Below are 20,319 nucleotides of genomic sequence, written 5' to 3'. Positions count from 1 at the left end.
AATAAAAATGTGGAGTGGCTGGGTGGCTCAGTCAGTTAAGCATCTGCCCCCACCTCAGGTCATGATCCAGGGTCCTGGGATCAAGCCCCGAGTTGAGCTCCCTGCTCAGTGAGGAGTCTGCTTCTTCCCTCCCCCCGCTGGTTCTCTCTCTCTCTCAAATAAATAAAATCTTTAAAAAAAAAAGTGGAGAAAATTTATTGTCTACAGACCTGCCTTACAAGAAATGTTAAAACAAGTTCTCAAGGAGAAGGAAAATAATAGAGGTCATAAATTCAGATCTACATAAAGAAAGAAAGGACTCAGAGAAGAATAAGTAAAATCTTTATTTTTCTATTTTTAATCTAAAAGGTAACTGCCTCTAAAAGAAGCTTACTCCTCTATTTCATTCCCAAATGGCCTCCTGACCTCCACCATGTCTCTATTTTTATTCAATATATTACAATAACATTTTATATCTGTAATTGTTTACAAGATGATGCCAATCTTCCTGACTAGAATGTAAGCTCTATGAGGGCAAGTACTATCTCTGAATCATTCTCCACAATATCTCAAACACTAAGCAAGAAGTTCATGCTCAGAAACTTTTCTTGGAAAAAATGAATGAATGAATTTCTCACCCCTCCGATGGATGCTTGTCAGCGTTATAACATTACCTTTCTCCATGAGCACATCACCCTCCATCCTCCCCGTCTGCAGACTTGTCTGAGAGTAACCACTTCCCTTTTCTTTCCTTTGGGATTGGTCCACATTGCTCAGTTCACCACAATCACCATCCCAACTCTAGTGCCTTGTCCCCTACCAAAAAGGGCAAACAAGTTTCATCTAAAACACCAAAAGCCCAAATTGGAGGCAGCATCGATTTTTAAAGAGGAGTTCCATGGCTGTGTCTTGGTTCATAGGGAAGTTGCTGATGTCTACCGTGGGTGGGGGAGAATTAAGTGGCCGCTAGAGAGGCAGGTACCTGTCATAGCTCAGGTACTCTGTGAAGTGTGAGGGTGCCTGTCCCTGCCTTCTATGAGAGTGTTGTTTCTTCTCCTGATACCACACTAGTAAAAGGACACAAAGAGTCAGTCTCTCACTACGCATCAGAAGGTAACTGAAGAGCATTCAAACATACCTCACCATCCTCCCATAACACTACTTCTTCTTCCCCATGATACAACAGCCTTACTCAGTTTTAAGTACACAGAATCGCAGAAACTTTCCAGCCTAGGGACATAGAAGTGGATTGGATCTATAGTTAGACTATAGATTCTTTCAAACAGAGTATACTTTAAGAACCAGCACACTTGGTTTCTAGTGGATTCATTGAATGAACATTTCCAGACCCTGGTTTCCTCATCTATAGATGAAATAACATGATCTCCTAATTATTCTCTAGCCCTATTCTCCAGGCCCCCAGTCCTGTGAGTCTCTTGAGTATTTTTTAACTACACTGAACATTTTTTTCTATATTTGTTTTTGAAACATTATGTTACCACATGAAATTGCTATTTTGTAGGACAAAAATGGTCAAATATAGGCTATTTCATATTTTACAACTTAATATGCCTCCAAGAGTATGCATGACATTATACACATAGTTTAAAGAAAACAAGTGGCCAAAGACCAACACAATTTCATTATATAAATATCCAGTACTTAATCATCCATTTTCTTATTGATGGGTCTGTGAGTGAAGTCCAGTTTTGTTTTGTTTTTTAATATTACAAACAAGGCTGCTGCAAACATTTTTGCACACAACTCCTGTTGCATGTACACTAGTTTCTCTAGAAGTGGGATAGGCAAGTCATGGGGTAAGCATATCTTCCACCTTAATATACAATACCCACTGTTTTCCAAGTGTTTTTACCCATTTACATTCCCACTAGCAGTGTATAAAGCTTCTTCCTGTCCCATAGCATTGCCAACACTTGCTATTATTACTTGATTATGTTTTTCAATCTTGGCCATTCTGGCAGGTGTAAAAGAGTACTGCTACTGCAGTTTTAATCTGTACTATTTTCCTGATAAATAATGAGCTTGAGCATCTCTCTTCCCACCAAATCTTTCATCTGCTTCGCTTACAAGCTTTATAATCATGGGTTGAGTTTCAGCCCCTTTTCCTTCTCCTGCCCTTGGTAGTTTAACCAGCTGGTGAATAGTGACATTAGCCCTGAAGGACGCAGTGGGGAGCACTTGGATAATCTACCAAGTTGATAACCTGCCTCTAAATAAATAACCAGGAGTTGACCCTCGGGGATTGTACTCATGCCATTCAACTGCCATGACCCAGTGTAATATTTCATGTCTTGCTAAAACTCTGGCTCAGCATTATTTTGCATGCAACTAAGGACTTGGACAATTCTTTCATCAGCCACGACTTGCTTGAGACACAAAGGCTTGTGCTACCTGCCTGTGGTATCACTCCAGATGGCACCTTAGCTTTTTTATATGAAATGTTTTTCACATCTCTCGTCCTTCCCCTGGAGGATGTGCAGTTTCTCAATGACCCTTTTAAAATGTGATACTAAGACTGGACAATATTTTAAATCATACCATTCAGTAGTACATGTTCAGGAAAGCAACACTTCATGATAGGTATTCTGTTAAAAAAAAGAAAAATGCAAAAGTGTTTTCCCCTCAAACTAGAGATTGCAACAGAAATTATCTTTCTTCAACGATTCTGTGAATAAGTGATTCTGATTCTGACAAATAAAAAGAAGGAGAAGGGTGGAAAAAAAGTCACACATAGAATCAGGAACAATTGAAAAAGGAATCCAGGCTACCCCCAACCCCAGCCTTTGTTGAAGGGATCACCAGAGATCTATGTAGATATTATTTTGAAATTTAGAGCTTCAACTTGTATGAACATGAATGCCCATGCTGAGTTTCTGCGTGCCTCTGTGAAACAGCAAAAAGAACCCGACAGACCCTATTCTTGCATTAAAGCAACACACTGTGGAAAGCCTGAAAATAAACCATCTATGCTTGATTAATTAGGTTTGTAAGTATTGTTTCAGAACCAAACAATATTTCTAAAGATTTCAATAGTTCAAAGATTGCCCTATGGCCGTCTGGCCAATACATCTTCCAACACACGCAGTTTACAAGCATTTTTCTTCCCAATATGTTGTCTTTGGTTGGTGCGACATTGTTTGAGTGCAGGGCTATTTGGGTCATAGTGGTTTTCTCCCCTGCACAGCAGTGGTGCTGAGCACAGCACTTTGACCATACATCTTCCATGTCATTTCCATCAAAGGCACATGATACTTCCTGGTGACCAATCAGGAGTGGTCCAGCATCCAAACAGAGGGCATATTGGCAAACCAAGCTTTCTTAATGACAGCCATTGTTTGAGGCCAACAAAAGGGAGGTCCTGAATATTAACATGTGGCCTTGTGTAAAGGTCACCAGTATGGCACATCCATCATATTTCACAACCGAGAAAGAGAACTTTTTAAGTTCTGTCAGAACCTACTGTTGTCCAAATAAATGTATTAGCCTGATGGCTGACACCAACGAGGCAAATGATCTTGAGTGATGATCTCCTCTTTTAACAAATATCCTTTCACTTCTTTGAATCAGCTGCAGACATTATGGTGAGAGATCATCCTGAAGGAATATACCTCGAGGCCATAGGGGGTTATAATAACCAGGCAACCCAATTAAAATATTAATTTAATAACATGTAATCATTAGACCGAATGGCATCTCCTCTTGACAGGAATAACCTTCCACACTGAAAAGAGAAATCACTTATTTTAACATCTCAGAGTCTTGAATGGTCTTCTTAATAGTAGAGACCAACAAGCCCATGGAATTTCTATCAGTGAGATTTAATACAGTTGGTACAAAAGAACTCGAACATCTGGGTCTATTGACAACTCTGAGTTTTGGGTAAAGACTATCCAAAGTGAAGCGTGATGGCAGAACTGAGCAAAGCTAAATTGTATCACATGCATTTATTACTAAACCCAAGAGCAGACAGCAAGCTTCCTTATTTGACAATCTTGGTCAGAACCAGTTTTATGTTCAATATTAGAAATACGGGGTTCTGGTTATTAAGCACTATCTTGAAAAAGAGTTGGACTTTATTTCAACTTAAGAAATCTGAAAAGAATACAAGCAAGAGAAAGATTAGTGAATAAGCATGTATCTCTCAGCTGGGTCACTCTGACTCAGTCATAGTCATGGTGTGGGTCAGAAGGGAGAGACGAGAAATGGAAAGAGAAAGGATGGGTATTGAAGAGGGCACGTACTGAATGGAGCACTGGGTGTTATACGCAAACAATGAATCATGGAACACTACATCAAAAACTAATGATGTAATGTATGGTGATTAACATAACATAATAAAAAAACAAAAATTAAAAAAAAAAGAAAAGAGAGAGTTCTTTTTAGTTCCTTGGATACATCATACTTTCAATACTATCTTCTGACATTCAGACATTTTCTTTCTATGTGGCATATCTTCCACAGACCCTGTACCTCTGAACAATTTCTACTCCTCTCCGTTTCTTGTTCTTTTCCCTAAACTCTGAACTGCTTAGCTCCTTCTGCTGCATGTTCTCATAGTTCCTTGGACTTGTTTTATCATAACAATCAGCACTTGAAATTGCTTATCGAATTATCCTGTCTTCAAAATTACTCCAAGCTCCATGAGGAGAGAGACAAGATATGTCAATTTCATCATTGTATGTACTCCATAAATTTTTGTACATAAATCGTAACTTTCAATAATAAAACAGGATCAGTCTCAATTCATCACCTCTTGACCTATAATAAGTTTCTGTTAAATAAAAGAAATTCTCATGCATATTAAGGAAGGATTCAACATTGGAACAATTTACTTTTATTATACTATAGACAAGACAGCAACTAACTACAATACAGCCTCACAAATTCATATTCTATTATTTCAGAACAAGGCATAACCAGATAAGGGATAAAAGGAAGCCAACTTTTGAACTATCTTTGAAAAGGGCATTTTCTAGGCAAAATAATTTTGTATATAATATATCAGGAACGTGTTTTGAAAGAGCCACTTGCCTTGGCTTTGAGTCCTCTTTCCACCCCTGTATATTGACTCCACTTAGAACATCCTCCATGTGAAATGTTGTCTACCTGTCTACATCCTATTAGTCTTCAAGGCCCAGGTAAGTACCATTCCTTTTATGGAGCCTTCCCCTGCTGCTCATGTTCATAACACTTGCCCAACACTCAGGGTAAGTGGTTCTAGTTCTTCCTGTATTCTCACTGGACACTAACCACATTGTAATTAAAAGTCTTAGGTGAGAGGGCACCTGGGTGGCTCTGTCAATTAAGCATTTGACTCTTGACTTCAGTTCCGGTCATGACCTCAGGGTTGTGAGATTAAGCCCTGGGTCAGGCTCCACACTAGACATGGAGCCTGCTTAAGATTCTCTCTCTCCCTCTGACCCTTCCCTACCTCTCCCTCTCTAAAATAATCCAAATACATAAAAAAATTTAAAGTCTTATGTGAGTATGCCCTTTTTTTAACAAAAAAGTTGTAAATTAATTGAGGAAAGAATCTGCATTTTTATACTTTTCTGAATCCAGCCCAGGGCTTAGCATGTTGCACTCTGTGAGAGTTCAGAAAAGGTTTTCTAAATAAATGCATTAACATACACAAGTAACCATTCTAAGTATTTAAGCAAATTCTAAAAAAAGAATTTCTTTTGTCAATGCTTTATTAAACTTTAGTAATCATGTTTTATTCTGTCTGTGCACACACACACACACACACACACTTTCTTCAGGCCAATGATCCTATGACTCAAAGTGGTTTAAAGGAGAGTCTCATTATTATTATATTCTTCCTTTCAGTTACAATGGGAAAATCACTCAAGATGGTACCACACTCCCTTACACAGTTTTGTGCAACTGACTCAAGCTTGGACAATCAGATTCTTTCAATATATTTTTGTTCTTAGGACCTAAGAGACCACATCTCTATCCCTTTCCAGAAAGAGATGCTCTGAAATATGAGCTGTGAGTTATTGGAGACCATGTTTCCAGTCCCCATTGAAGAAGCTAATCTGAAGAAATAAAGGTGACATGCAGGAAGAATGAGGGGCATGAGATGGAGGGGCCTAGAAGCTCTCATAGTCCCTGGTTCAGATCATCCCTGAGGCTTCAGCCCAAATCCCATTTACTTTAGATAAATAAGATCAATGTAATTCAGACGTATATCCATGATGTCTCCTCAAAATAGCTTTAATAAAACTGGTCAATATATATTTTTAGAGATTTTATTTATTTATTTGAGAGAATAAGAACCAGAGCAGGGGGAGGGTCAAGGGGAGAGGGAGAAGCAGACTCCCTGCCGAGCAGGGAGCCTGACACAAGGCTCGATCCCAGGACCCCAGGATTTGGGGGACCCCTGAGACAAAGGTAGACACTTAACCGACTGAACCACCCAAGTACCCCAAAACTAGTCAATATTATTGTATTATGTTAACTGTAGCTGCACTTTTTTTTAAGTTTGAATTGGTCTCTACCACAAATGTCTAAATTCTTATGAATTTATGAATGCTATTGGGCTCATCTGTTATTTCTCTTAAATAAATGGAGTGTTTATAACAAAGTTATTTAGGTAAGTAATGAAGGCTTTTCATCCTCATAAATATGGTAAAATTTATTACCACCTCTTAATAAGTTCAAAAGACAAGAATGAAAATGACAAGATACCAAATAAAGATATGTATAATTTCACATTTTTCATTGGAAATATTACAATTATGCATTATAAAAAAATAAAATACTGCTCAGTTCCACTCAATTTGTTTCATGCTAGGACAATAAAGAAATAGGTTTAGAGAAGCTAAGAGACTTGTCCAAGGTCGTCCAACTCTTCAGTAAAAGAACCTTCTAGGCTTGATTTAAAGTGCTGAGCACCATGTCTAGCACCACAAGGTGCACCTACCCATTAGTTCTTCTCCATCTCTTTTTTCCTCCAAATTCTGGCCTTTCTCTACCACATCACTCCTGAATACTGTATGGATTCCTGAGGCTGAATTCTGCAACCTCCTTTTCTGACTTAGGGCAACCCCTAATCCTCTCTGCCTCTGTTTCTCATCAGAAGGAAAGAAATAGTTACTATGTTCATCCAACAAAAAGGAAATTAATGGTTGATTAGATGCCTGTTCAACACACTGAGGATGAAAACCAGTCTTCATGGTGAATTATTGAATTAGGGGGCCAACTTACAGTGAGGCTGTGTCTACACAAAGCCAAACATCCAGTCAATTCAGCCCAAAAAAAAATCGTTTAGCCACAGAAAAATGAAATTAGTTGATCAGGACTGTGCACACAAAGTAAAATGAGAAACGAATGGCACGACAATGGCATGGTAAATGTTCTGGCAGAATTTACAAACTTAAAGGAAAGAAAAGTAAGAATGAGATTTTTGACGCTGTCAGAAAAATAAAAAGGTCTTATTGAACAAACAAAAATAGATTCCTTCATTTTCTTATTATGTTCCCGTTTCCTTCTATCTCATTTTCTGCATTCAAATTTAAGATGGACATCATGAAAAAACAAAGCCAGTATCCAAAGATTTGAGTCACACCCTAGCCCAGGATATTAAAAAGGAATGCTTTCCTATGGTAAGGCCGGCATATGACATATTATGATGCAAGCGTTCAACATGACTTAGTTTCATATTTATGAATTAAATGAATTAAATCTTCTTTTCACTCTCTGCAGGACAAAATGGATGTTGAGATGCATATTATCTATGGAGAATTCTAAGTAACAAAACTCATTTGATGTTCACACTGATTTTCCCAAGTCATTTTTAATACCATGGCAAAAATCAGAAAATCCTCAGTAAAATGTGTGATTTTTGTTGGTTGACTCTTTAGATAGATAGTAATCATGGACTAGCATTAATGGTGTATATGAACTGTGCTTTTAGGAGATGCCATTTGAATGTCCCGTGTCGTTTTTTAGAAAGATGTTTCCATTATGAGTCCTGTGTTGTTACTACGCTCTAATATGTAGATCCCCTAAGCTCTAAAGAGTCTCTAAAACTGCATGAAGTTTTCATAACTATTTCATAACTATTGATTATTAAGTAAGGTAGGAGGAGAGATCATTTATGAGTAATTTATCCCTTCATTAAGAATGAAATACAATTAATTAAAATTGTCGGTCTTAATAACTTACTCATTTAACTCTCCCCCTAACTCTAAGAGAATTAGCCCAGGAGCTAGACAAAGAAAGCATTCTTCAAGACAAATTGAAGAGTACAGTTTTGTGAACTGAGTCCTGAACCCCAGGAATGAACACTTGCAGCTGCAACATGAACTGTTTTCTGTTACCTTAAATACTGCTGGGCCATATGGAGCATTTCTGAGGACCTTCTATTTTAAAACGTTCTGTTCATATTTTATGCTTTTCCATATGTCTCATCCTTACTTCAGAGTTTCTATTCATTTCCATAAAAATAAGATCTTTGTTTTACAAGAGTTCATTTTTCTCTCTCCCCTCCTCCCTATTATGGCCACAAACCTCCACTTGGGTTATTACAGCCACTCTAGGACCAGCTGATTGTGGCAAGATGAATAGCGAATTATTTGAAAGAAAAACAGCAGTAGCAGATGATCCGTGGGGCTGCCGAGCTCCTGTTTTCTTTGCTCATTCCAACCAACCCAGGATGGAGGAGAATAAACCTGACGCTAGTGTCGAACTGCTTCAGAATGAATAAAATGTTTACAGAAATCATCGCTGAAACCCTGAAGGAAGAGCTGAAGGCAGGTATCATTTGCTTAACCGAAAATTAACCAAAATGTGCTTTCTGAAAAAGGGAGCTCCCTGTAGTTTGGGGTTGACTTCAAGCAATTATCCAAACAAAACAGTTGGCGCCTGTGTTGGCGACAAAATAGTGTTTGCATAAAGTGGAGGGAGAAGACAAATATGCATGAAAATTAAATTTAGGCCTCTGGGACTCCCCTTTTGGGGCCATAGAAGAGCTGATTACATGTTCACAGCTGGAATTGGTGTTGGCAGGCAGGCCTCATTCATGGGCAGAGGGAGGGACTCCCTCTTTGAGCGACTGCTCCCGTGGCAAAGCAAGAAAGACCGCATTAAAAGCATCTGATGTTTACAGACCTCAAGGCCCATGGCCCTGAGCCGTTCAGATCTGGCATCAAACCCGAGTGTTCTCCATTGAGGACTCAGTATGCAGCCCAAGGAGCATGTGGCTGCTGGAGCTTAGGGTCTCCCCCCATCCCCCATCCCACTCACTCATGCACCCAGACTGCTGTTGGCAGCGTTTCCATTTAGAAGGCAGCAAATATGGCCAAAAGAAGAGCCAGCATTCTGGACAAGAGAGTGGAGTCTTGCAACACCAAGGTGTAAGGTCACAATAGGACGCCAAAACTGTCTTGAGACAGGGTCCTTTGGGTACTGAGGTGACTGAAAGGGTTTTGACGTTAATTCTTTTGACATTAGTTCTCTTGGTTTCTCTGGTTGTAGATTGCAAAAATGGCCCTAATTCTCCACCCTTCCTCTGCAGTGTGACTTTGCCCCATCTCAAGATAGAGTGTGTTTTCCCATCCCTTAATCTGGGCTGGTCTTGTGACTCGTTTTGCCCAGGAGGATGTGGTGAAAGTGATAGGAAAGGCTTCCTGTGACAACTCAAAGCATGAAGAATGAGCATACATTAACCTGATGGAAGAGGAAAATGGACAATAGTTTCCTAAGGCAAGAAAGAGGATGTTGTGCTCAACAGTAATAGTATCTAACATTTACTGGACGCTCATGATGGGCCAGGAACCATTCAAAACATTTTACTTATATTAACTAATTTAATGCCCCCCAACAACTTGATGAGGTAGGTATAATTATGACCCTCATCTTATTCAAATTAAGAAAACAAGGCCCAGGGTAGTTAAGAATCTTGGCCAATGTCCCACAGATAGTAATTGACAGAGTTGGGATTCAAACCCAAGGCCACTTGGCTTCAGAGCCCATATTCTTTCACCATTATGCTGTGGGGCTCTTAAAAAAACTGGAAAAAGACCAGCAAGACAAGAACAGATTGTCAAAGACAGGAACCAAAACTTTGTTAATTGCCTCACAACCACGGTCTAGTGTTCATTCTCATGCTCTTCAGTTTCTTCTCGATAGAGCCACCAGAAGGGTCCTTTTAAAAGTTAAATCGAGGGACTCCTGGTTGGCTCAGTCGTTAAGCATCTGTCTTCGGCTCAGGTCATGATCCCAGGGTCTTGGGATCGAGCCCCGCATCGGGCTCCCTGCTCAGCGGGAAGCCTGCTTCTCCCTCTCCCACTCCCCCTGCTTGTGTTCCCTCTCTTGCTGCGTCTCTCTCTGTCAAATAAATAAATAAAATCTTTGAAAAAATAAATAAAATAAAAAATAAAAGTTAAATCAGATCCTGTTAATTTCCTCACTCAAACCCTTTCAATCGCTTCCCATTGCACTTACAAAAAATAAAAAAATAAAAATGTCTTATGATGGTCACAGGGCCTTACCCAATCTGTCCACCTCTTAACCTCTCTGCCTACATACCTTCCCACACTCCATCTTTTTAACTCCACTCTAGCTTCTTGACCACTCCAAGCTTGTTCCCACCCAGGTTCCATGCCTTTCCTGGTGCCTCTATTTTAGAATGTTATTTCTCTGGATTTTGGCATTGGCTCAGCCCCTTGCCTCCTCCAGGCTCTGTGCAAATCTCACCTCCTCTGAGAGGCCTTCCTGGGTCACCTTCTCTAAAACGGCATCTCTTAATCTCATTGCTGTCTCCTTACCCTGATTTACTTTTCTTCATAGGACTCACCAGTGCCTGAAATTATGTTATGACATATTTGTTTGTTTACTTGTTTATAGTCTGGCTGTCCCACCAGAATGTATGTTCCATAAGGCAGAAATCTTGCTGTTGTTTATTACCTAGACCAGTGTCTGCCATATAAAAAACACCCAATACTGAAATATCCCAGAGCCTTGATGTTGCTTAAGACTGCAAGAGTTTCAAAAATTTGGAACACTAACCAACAAAATTATGCCCAAAGTAGGACAGGTAGGAATGTACAAAATGGTTAAAGAAGTAGTTCTCAAACTCCAGTGAACAACTATGTACCTTTAGCATTGGGACCTCTAAAGTGGGGAGCTCCTAGGTGACTCTAACTCAAGTGATGTGTGGATAAGGTTGTCAGATTTATCAAATAACCTATAGGATGCCTTGGTAAGCCTGAATTTCAGAGAAACATTATATTACATGGGACATGGTTATACTAAAAAAATATTCTGAAGGGTTAACTGAGTCTTATAGTCTATCTGAAAACATTGTGGATCACACTCAGAGAACAACTCTATATTATAGGGAAAGATGATATTCAGTCTGGAGAAAATCAGTTTGACTGAGAAAGAGACATGATTCACAGTGATACTCAAATATCTGAAGAGAAAAGACCTCTAGTCTCTGTTACTCTAGAGAACAGAATTAAGACCAGATGTTGACAACATCTTTTCAATAAATACAGGTGGGCAATGGTAGTAGAGTTGCTGCTCAACAGCAGTGGTTTTCCACCTCTAAGAGTATGCAAGCCACACTGTGGAAAGAATTGAATGTTGATGAAAGGAGTCTATTCTGGGTGAGGGTGGATCAAGTCCAAAGACTGTTCCAACACTAGGAATTCAGTTTCACAGATGGAGTGAGAACAGACAGACCTTCTCTGTAATAGATGGGACTCCATTCATTGAAAGTAACCAAAATCCAACACAAATGGGCTTAAGCAAAAATTGAGTTTATTATTTTGCACTGAAAAATCCAGGAGGATCTTGATTCAGGAATGACTGAATTCATATATGTAGAAATGATGTCATCAAGATTCAGATCCAAGTCTCAGCACTATTTTCCATGCATTGGCTTCATTTGTGGGCAGTCTCTTCTTTCATGGTGATAAAATGATCACCTGTGTTCCAGGCCAACATGTTAACAGGTTAACAGTCTCATCAGGAAAAAAGGATTCTTTTTCTCAATAGTTTCAGCAAAATTCAAGGACAGCATCTCATGGCCTGCTTTGGGTCAGATGCCAAGCCTCAAACCAATATTACAATGCCCAGGAGAGTCAATGCTCTGGTGAGATTCATTTGGTCATGTGCTCATGAAATTGGGAGTAAGGTCAGGCCCACCCAAGTTATAGGGACTGAGAGTCAGGGAGAGGGTAATGTTGCTAGAAAAAAAGGACATCGGATGCCCGGCAGATAAAAATACCAGATCGTCCTATATTCCAAATTCAGTCTATGTCAGTAATATTAATAGTATCGCACAAGCTAGCACACTTTTATTTCAGTCATCCTTCTCCAGCTATGCCTCCCCAATTTCAACGAGTTCTTCCTTCACATTAGGAAGATGCATCTCCCCACCTTCCCAAAACTCTATGCCTTGCCCACTATTAGGTTCCACTGAGTGAAAACATTTCCTGAACAGGACACATCTCAAATCTTTAGAAAGACAAGCTTTCTAATATATATAGGTGGGCAATGTTGGAAAGGGTTGCCTCTTGAGCAGTGGTTTTCATGCAAGTCATAGAGTTGAAAAAATGGAATGAATGTTGAGGGAGGCAGTCTGTTCCAGGTGGGGGGGTGGATCAATTCCACAGACTGCTCCAACACTAGTAAATTCAGTAACTTGGAAGGAGAGAGATAGATGGACCTCCTTTGTATTTCTTGGATGTTTCTGAATTGAAAACAATTATTGAGCACCTAGTATGTTCCAGGTACGGTGCCCCCAAAACTAGGAATACAAATATAACTAAAGCATGGTTAGTGCACTTTGGAATATCCAGACCTGGTGAGGAAGAAAGAAAGAAGTACAGAGACGATTATAAAATGGTGTGATGAGTGTAGTGAGGCAGATAGGCATTCAGGGCTATGGCAGCACAGGAGGTGGTACTTAACACAATGGGGACACACAGAGTGCTCTTATCTCTATGCTTTTGAAGTGCAGGGGCTGTATGTTTGTGTGTAAGTGTTTCTAACATCTTTTAGTTTGTCACCTTGCTATTTCAGTGGTTAGTAAGATAGTCCAAAAGAGACAAAATGATGAGCCATTGCTTTTTACAAAACATAAAGGCTTTTCGTTTGCTAATAAAAGCATACAAATTCATTGTACAAAATCTGGCAAATGAAGAAAAGAAATGGGAACAAGGAAAAAATACATAACCACTCTTAGCACTTTTATGCTATTTTTATCCAGTCTTCCTCCTTTCTCTATCTAAAAATGGATCATTGTAATATACATGTACTGATGTGATATATGTAAAACATATAATGTATATGTATATCCTTGAAGATATATATGACACCTATAGTAATATAGATGATTTTATATTCTATTTTTAACTTAACCCTCCATCATTAGACGTTTGCAATGCCAGTAAATATCCCCTGAAGAACTGTTTATGACTCTATAACATGGCTGTGTGATAATAGCACCGTTCCTTCTGGACAATCTTTTTGACAGAAGCCATAAAGAGAAATTGTCAAGTGAAATGACTCATTTTGGCAGGCCAAGACATCAAACTTTAAAACAAACTGAGAGGTCATGATCCCAGGGTCCTGGGATCGGGCCTCATGTCGGGTTCCCTGCTCAGTTGGCTGTCTACTTCTCCCTCTGCCTGCTGCTCCCCCTGTTTGTGCTCTCTTTCTCTGTGTCAAATAAATAAATAAAATCTTTTAAAAAAGAAAAAAAACTGAAATTCACAACTCAAAAAATTTTAAAAAATTGAAGTGCCATAAACTTTAAGGGAGATAAAAATGTTGTTGCACTTCCTTGGGGTGCCTGGGTGGTTCAGTCAGTTAAGTATCAGACTCTTGATCTCAGATCATATCTTGATCCCAAGGTTGTGAGTTCAAGCCCTGCTTTGGGCTCCACTCTGAGCATGGAGCCTACTTAAAAAAAAAAAAATGTCATTGGACTTCCTTTGCTCATTTACTTTTCTCCAACTATAGAAGCAGTTATAATTAACAAATAACTCTTCATGTGATTTTATAATATCTTCCCTCCCATTCAGACCAACATCAAAGCATTTTTTATTATATTTATAGTGTTGAGTTGGGAGGAATATCAGTTACTTTTAATACCCCACTGAAAAGAATTTAATGAGTCAATCTTATTCCAGAGGGACCTATATATAGAGGCTGTGGCTCTTGATTTCACAGACATGCATCTGTGTTAAATACCAGTAATGATTTTCAGATTATCTTATTTTATAAATTCAAAAATGAGGTAGTTCCATCGGAGGTAAAGGAATTGTTCCCAGGAGTGCACAGGGAGTTCTAATAGGATTAGACCCATTAGTCTCAATAAACCCCTTGGTGTCAAAGTCTGGATAATCTGTAACTATTAACTTTAAACTGATGTGGTTGGCTGCTCAAGCCCACAACACAGAAGCACTATTTGGATCTGAATTTATTGCAGATAGTTGGCCAAGACAAGCATGACTCTGTGGGAAAGGATGAAGGCCATTTGTCCACTGTCACTGCTGTTCCTAAATCTTCACCTTCTGCTTCCCAATTATATGACTTTCTGTTATCTTTTCCTGCTATAACTCCCCAGAGGGCTTTATTTCTCACCACATGTATTATTTTGAATTACAGTCATCTGTGTCCTTACCTGACTCCTCTGTTTGCAAGGGTTATTTATGTCTTCCTCATCTATTTTGTTTCCATGCATCTAAACTTAAGCTTAGGAGGAACTCAATATTAAAGTCTCACCAGTCCTCTCTCTTACCCCTCACCTTACTCCCTTCCTCAGGGCAGGAATGGACAGATTATCAGCTACAGGATCACTGTACCCCAAAGCAGGAAAAAGGATTTATGCCTTCTGTCATATTGCTATTTTCTTATATGCCTGCTCTTGTGCAGGGCAGGCTCACCTGGCTCCTCCATTGCCCATGCTGTAAGAACACCAGGAAAAACTGCCACATTCTCCCACCCAGCTTTACCATTTATTTAGAAAATTGAGGCTTTGATCCTACTCTGGCTCCTTGTGTCTGTTGTCTGTTGGATGGGGGAAGGATTAGTGACTGCTTCCTTCCAAACCTCCATCACTCCCATTCTATGGATGTACACAAAGGCATACATGCCTCGGTGTGCTTCAGTGTGAGTGCAATCAGCTCCCTGTATCAGATACACACACCAACTCCTGGAAAGGCCTTTCTCCATGTATCATTCTCCCTAAAAGAGGACTTACACCTTTCAAAATTCATCTAATAAGTCGTTGTTGCCATCTACTACATGCAAGGCATTGTGTTAAACATTGGTCTGAGAGCAATAAATAAATGAATAAATAAATCTCTACCCCCTAGATGCTCCAGCCTAGAGGCAGCAAGATAACTAGATAACCACCACATAGTGTGATAAAAGCTCTCATGGAACCCTGCACCAGTGGGATAGGAACCTCTCATAGTAGTCCTAGGATATAGAGTCAGTAGACATTAATATTCCCATTTTACAGATGAGATAACTGAGGCTCAGAAACACTCAGTTCCCCCAAGGTTAAATGGCACAAGTTAGTTAGAGTTAGAGAAAGCTCTGGTCCATTGCATTTGCACTACAGCATAACATCTCTGTGGACTCATAAGACTTCATCTATCCTAAAAGGGAAGGGAAGCTAAGGAAGTCATCCATTATTGCCTTAGGTTTATGCCAGATTGCTCCAGCCCATGTAGATATTATGATTCTCTGAATCATTCTTCTAGACCTTACTGCTGATGGGAAATCACCTAGGATCTGATTTCAAGTCATATCTCTCAGTTAAAGGTTAGGTTATGCTGCAATAACAAACAATCCCCAAGTCTCAGTGGTTAACAGAAAAAAAGAATTATTCTCAATAATTCACAATTCATGTTCATTAGCAAGTTAGCTTCAGCTCTGCTCCACATCAGCTTCATTCTGGGCCTCATGTAGAAGGAGCAGTCTCTATGTGGGATACTGCTCAAAACCATAGCAGGGGGAAAAGAGGCCAAGAAGTGACACACTTCTGTTTGCACTTCATTGGCCTGAACCATCACATAGCCAAACCTACGTCAATGAGACAGAAAAGCATAAATCACCCACAATTCAGGGCAGCAAATGTTTTGAACAATATGCCACTATCTCTTTTAATGACTGTAGGGGTACAACTAAACATAGAGACAGAAGACCTGGAGATGAATACTAGCTCGTTCATGACAGGTGAACTGAAATAAAATTCTCTGAACCTTAGTAATATCACCCATAAAACAAAGATAACAATTGTCATCTATCTCAGGAACTTGATGTGAGAAGCAAGTTCAATGTGTAAGAAAGTTTCTGGTAAACCATGGAACGCATTGCTTTTGTTCTTACATATTGTAAGCTTCATGTTCAAATATCTTGTTCCTACCTAAAGACAAGGAGTTACAAATTCAAATATCTATAGAGCCACACAGATAACACAAACAGAAACATGTCAGTTACTTGTTCTGAAAACAAAAACTAAAAAAACTTAATACCCACCTAGTTATACTTTCTTTCCAGTGTTGTTTCCTTTCTCTTTCTTTTCTTTCTTCTTTCCTTCTTTCTTTCTTTCTTCCTCTCTTTTGCTGCTTCACAAGGAAAACCATGCATATCTGATAGCTAGATTTGGCCTGCAGAACCACCACCATCAACTGTAACATTTCTTACAGAAAGAGAACCAGTCTAATATATCCAACAGTTCTTCAAATACAGTTTTAACCCTCAGAAAATCTCTGATGAAGTTCATGAAGTTCAAGTCCATTATCAAATAAATAATATATTTATCTTATAAAAAAGTATGAACAACAGCCAAACATAAAGTACCTAGAATGATATAGAAGACTCACATCTGCTAACTGGTAGATCTTTCTTAATAAAACAAACATAAAAGATATAGTAGTTCATGATTAGCCCTGATGAAAGCATTAACTATTTCAACTGCAAGGAAGTGTCCACTCATTTCTTCATAAAATGTTTGAGTGATTGTTATGTGGAAGGGGACTCTACAAGGCTATTTCTCATTTATGTCTGGTGGAAATATAGCAATTCTCATACAATGTAAAAAATATGATGATAAGTCCAGGGAGCTAAAGGGGAACATAGGAGGAGCATGTGGCCCAGTTCACTGACATAAAGAGGTGGAAGCCGTCACATTATAGAAGGAACTGCATTGTGAAATATGGGAGAGATATTGTAAGACTGGAAAAAAGGACAGTGAGAGGAGCCCAGCATGGGAGTTCACCATGAAGAACAAGGATGCTGGGGAGGTGAGAAGGGCTAAATCACACAGGGCCTTAGCAAATGTGTCACTAGCATAGACATACAGAGTTAAATAAATGAGGTGAATGTAGAGCTAGTTCTTGCCCACAAGGGGAGCAGGTTAAGATACAATGTAGCAGTACAGGCTATGAGGCATGAAGTCCTATGGAGAGTTAGAATAAGGAAGGGTTCTAACCTCTCCACCCTCCACAGTGGGAAGTATAGGAAAAGATGTTCAGCATTTGAGATGGGCTCTGGAAAATGGAGGGGACTTTAATTAATAGAAATTGGGAGGGGCAATTTCTAGGAAAGACATAGAGATACAGAAATTAAGAGAATAACAATGAAAGCAATTTGTGCAAAAGGAGATATAAAGGAGAGGTAAAAGAAGGAAATGAGAAATCGCACACTGTGGAGCAATTGTTTATCAAGGACCTGGGTGCTAGGCTCTAGGCTTGGCACTGTATGCAAACTAGCTCATTTAATTTTCATAACAATACCACTTCACTGATAACAGTTCTGAAGCTTTCTTCATGAGTTACTTTCTTTAAGGTCATAAAGTAAGTGGTGACCTCTCTGGTTCACTCACCATACCAATTTACTCCAGAGGAAATAAGTCAGAGTGGTGAAATCAGTGCTTGGGGCAAATTCCTTAAGCAACAAAGTGCAAGGTGAATTTAAAGTATGAGACTAAGGACAGTACATGGAGGTTGCTGACACTTAAGAGTCCTTAACTATCAAAAATCCCCCCCCCCACACACCAAAAAAAAGCTCAGGACCAGATGGCTTTACTGGTGAGCTCTATCAAACATTTAAAGAAGAGTTAATACCAATCGTTCTCAAATCTTTCCAAAAAATTGAAGGGGAAGGAACACTTCCAAACTCATTTTACAAGTCCAACATACCCCAATACCAAAACCAGACAAGGCTACAACAAGAAAATGAAATCACAGGCCAATATCCTTGACCAATATAGATGCAAAACCACCAACAAAGTACTAGCAAACTAAAAGGATCAGGAAGCATAGGAAACAAGAGCAAAAATAAACAAATGGGACTACATCAAACTAAAATTGTCTGCACAGCAAAGGAAACAGTCTGCAAAATCAAAATGCAACCTATGGAATGACAGAAAATATTTGCAAACCATATATATGATAAGGAGTTAATATTCAAAGTATATAACAGAATCCATACAACTCAATAGCACAAAACCAAACTGATTAAAAAATGAGCACAGGATCTGAATAAACACTTTTCCAAAGAAGACATATGAATAACTAACAGGTATATGAGAAGGTGCTCAGTATTAAATCTCCAGGGAAATGCAAATCAAAACCACAATGAGATATCATCTCACACTTGTTAGGATGTCTATTATCAAAATGTCATATGATAACAAATGTTGGCAAGAATGTAGAGATGAGGGAACCCTTATACACTGTTGGTGGGAATGTAAATTGGTTTGCTCATTATGGAAAATAATATAGAGGTTCTTTGAAAACTTAAAAATAAGATACCATATGATATAGCAATCCCACTTCTGGTATATTTCCAAAGAAGATGAAGACAAGATGAAGATGTCTCAAAAAGATACCTGCAGGACTTCCAGCTCTATTACAAAGTTGTCATCATCAAGACAGTATGGTACGGGCACAAAAACAGACACATAGATCAGTGGAACAGAATAGAGAGCCCAGAAATGGACGGACCCTCAACTCTATGGTCAACTAATCTTTGACAAAGCAGGAGAGAATGTCCAATGGAAAAAAGACAGTCTCTTCAACAAATGGTGTTGGGAAAATCGGACAGCCACATGCAGAAGAATGAAACTGGACCATTTCCTTACACCACACACAAAAATAGACTCAAAATGGTTGAAAGACCTCAATGTGAGACAGGAGTCCATCAAAATCCTAAAGGAGAACACAGGCAGCAACCTCTTCGACCTCAGCCGCAGCAACTTCTTCCTAGAAACATCACCAAAGGCAAGGGAAACAAGGGCAAAAATGAACTATTGGGACTTCATCAAGATAAAAAGCTTTTGCACAGCAAAAGAAACAGTCCACAAAACCAAAAGACAACCGACAGAATGGGAGAAGATATTTGCAAATGACATATCAGATAAAGGGCTAGTATCCAAAATCTATAAAGAACTTATGAAACTCAACACCCAAAGAACAAATGATCCAATCAAGAAATGGGCAGAAGACATGAACAGACATTTTCCCAAAGAAGACACCCAAATGGCCAACAGACACATGAAAAAGTACTCAACATCGCTCGGCATCAGGGAAATCCAAATCAAAACTTCAATGAGATACCACCTCACACCAGTCAGAATGGTTCAAATTAACAAGTCAGGAAACGACAGATGTTGGGGGAGATGCGGAGAAAGGGGAACCCTCCTACACTGTTGGTGGGAATACAAGCTGGTGCAGCCACTCTGGAAAACAGTATGGAGGTTCCTCAAAAAGTTGAAAATAGAGCTACCGTATGATCCAGCAATTGCACCACTGGGTATTTACCCCAAAGATACAAATGGAGGGATCTGAAAGGGTACATGCACCCTGTTGTTTATAGCAGCAATGTCCACAATAGCCAAACTATGGAAAGAGCCAAGATGTCCATCAACAGATGAATGGATAAAGAAGAAGTGGTATATATATATACAATGGAATATTATGCAGCCATCAAAAGGAATGAGATCTTGCCATTTGCAATGATGTGGATGGAACTGGAGGGTGTTATGCTGAGTGAAATAAGTCAATCAGAGAAACACAGGTATCATATGACCTCACTGATATGAGGAATTCTTAATCTCAGGAAACAAACTGAGGGTTGCTGCAGTGGGAGTGGGGTGGGAGGCATGGGGTGGCTGGGTGATAGACACTGGGGTGGCTATGTGCTATGGTGAGCACTGTGAACCGTGCAAGACTGTTGAATCACAGAGCTGTACCTCTGAAACAATGCAATATTTGTTAAGAAAAAAAGAAGATAGTGGCGGGGGAGAATGAGGGGGGGGGAGAAACCGTGAGAGGCGATGGACCC

General features: G+C 39.4%; 1 protein-coding gene and 1 long non-coding RNA gene across 10 annotated transcripts in view; both read right to left on the bottom strand.

Moving 5' to 3' along the window:
- CUNH12orf42 (chromosome unknown C12orf42 homolog) overlaps positions 1–20,319 on the bottom strand; it is a 146,598-nt gene that overhangs the window by 12,145 nt on the left and 114,134 nt on the right. The window contains exon 1 of one of the 9 annotated variants that reach the window (XM_073900398.1): positions 654–747. The exons of the other annotated variants lie outside the window; for them this stretch is intronic. Coding sequence (XP_073756499.1) covers positions 654–681 — 28 coding nt within the window. The 5' untranslated portion in view covers positions 682–747. Of the gene's footprint in view, positions 1–653; positions 748–20,319 lie in introns of those variants that run through there. 9 annotated transcript variants of the gene reach the window in all.
- Positions 11,756–20,319, bottom strand: part of LOC141374079 (uncharacterized) — a 30,485-nt gene continuing 21,921 nt past the window's right edge. The window contains exons 2-3 of the long non-coding RNA XR_012380639.1: positions 16,510–16,598; positions 11,756–11,939 (exon numbers count right to left, since the gene is read on the bottom strand). This is a non-coding gene — a long non-coding RNA (uncharacterized lncRNA). The remainder of the gene's footprint in view (positions 11,940–16,509; positions 16,599–20,319) is intronic.

The sequence above is a fragment of the Callorhinus ursinus genome, unplaced genomic scaffold (assembly GCF_003265705.2).
Source record: "Callorhinus ursinus isolate GAN/ISIS: 27379988/994484 unplaced genomic scaffold, GSC_fseal_2.0 scaffold14, whole genome shotgun sequence".
NCBI classification, from domain to species: domain Eukaryota; kingdom Metazoa; phylum Chordata; class Mammalia; order Carnivora; family Otariidae; genus Callorhinus; species Callorhinus ursinus.
The sequence above is the reverse complement of the archived record's forward strand: the minus strand, read 5'-3'. Positions and strand labels throughout refer to the sequence as shown.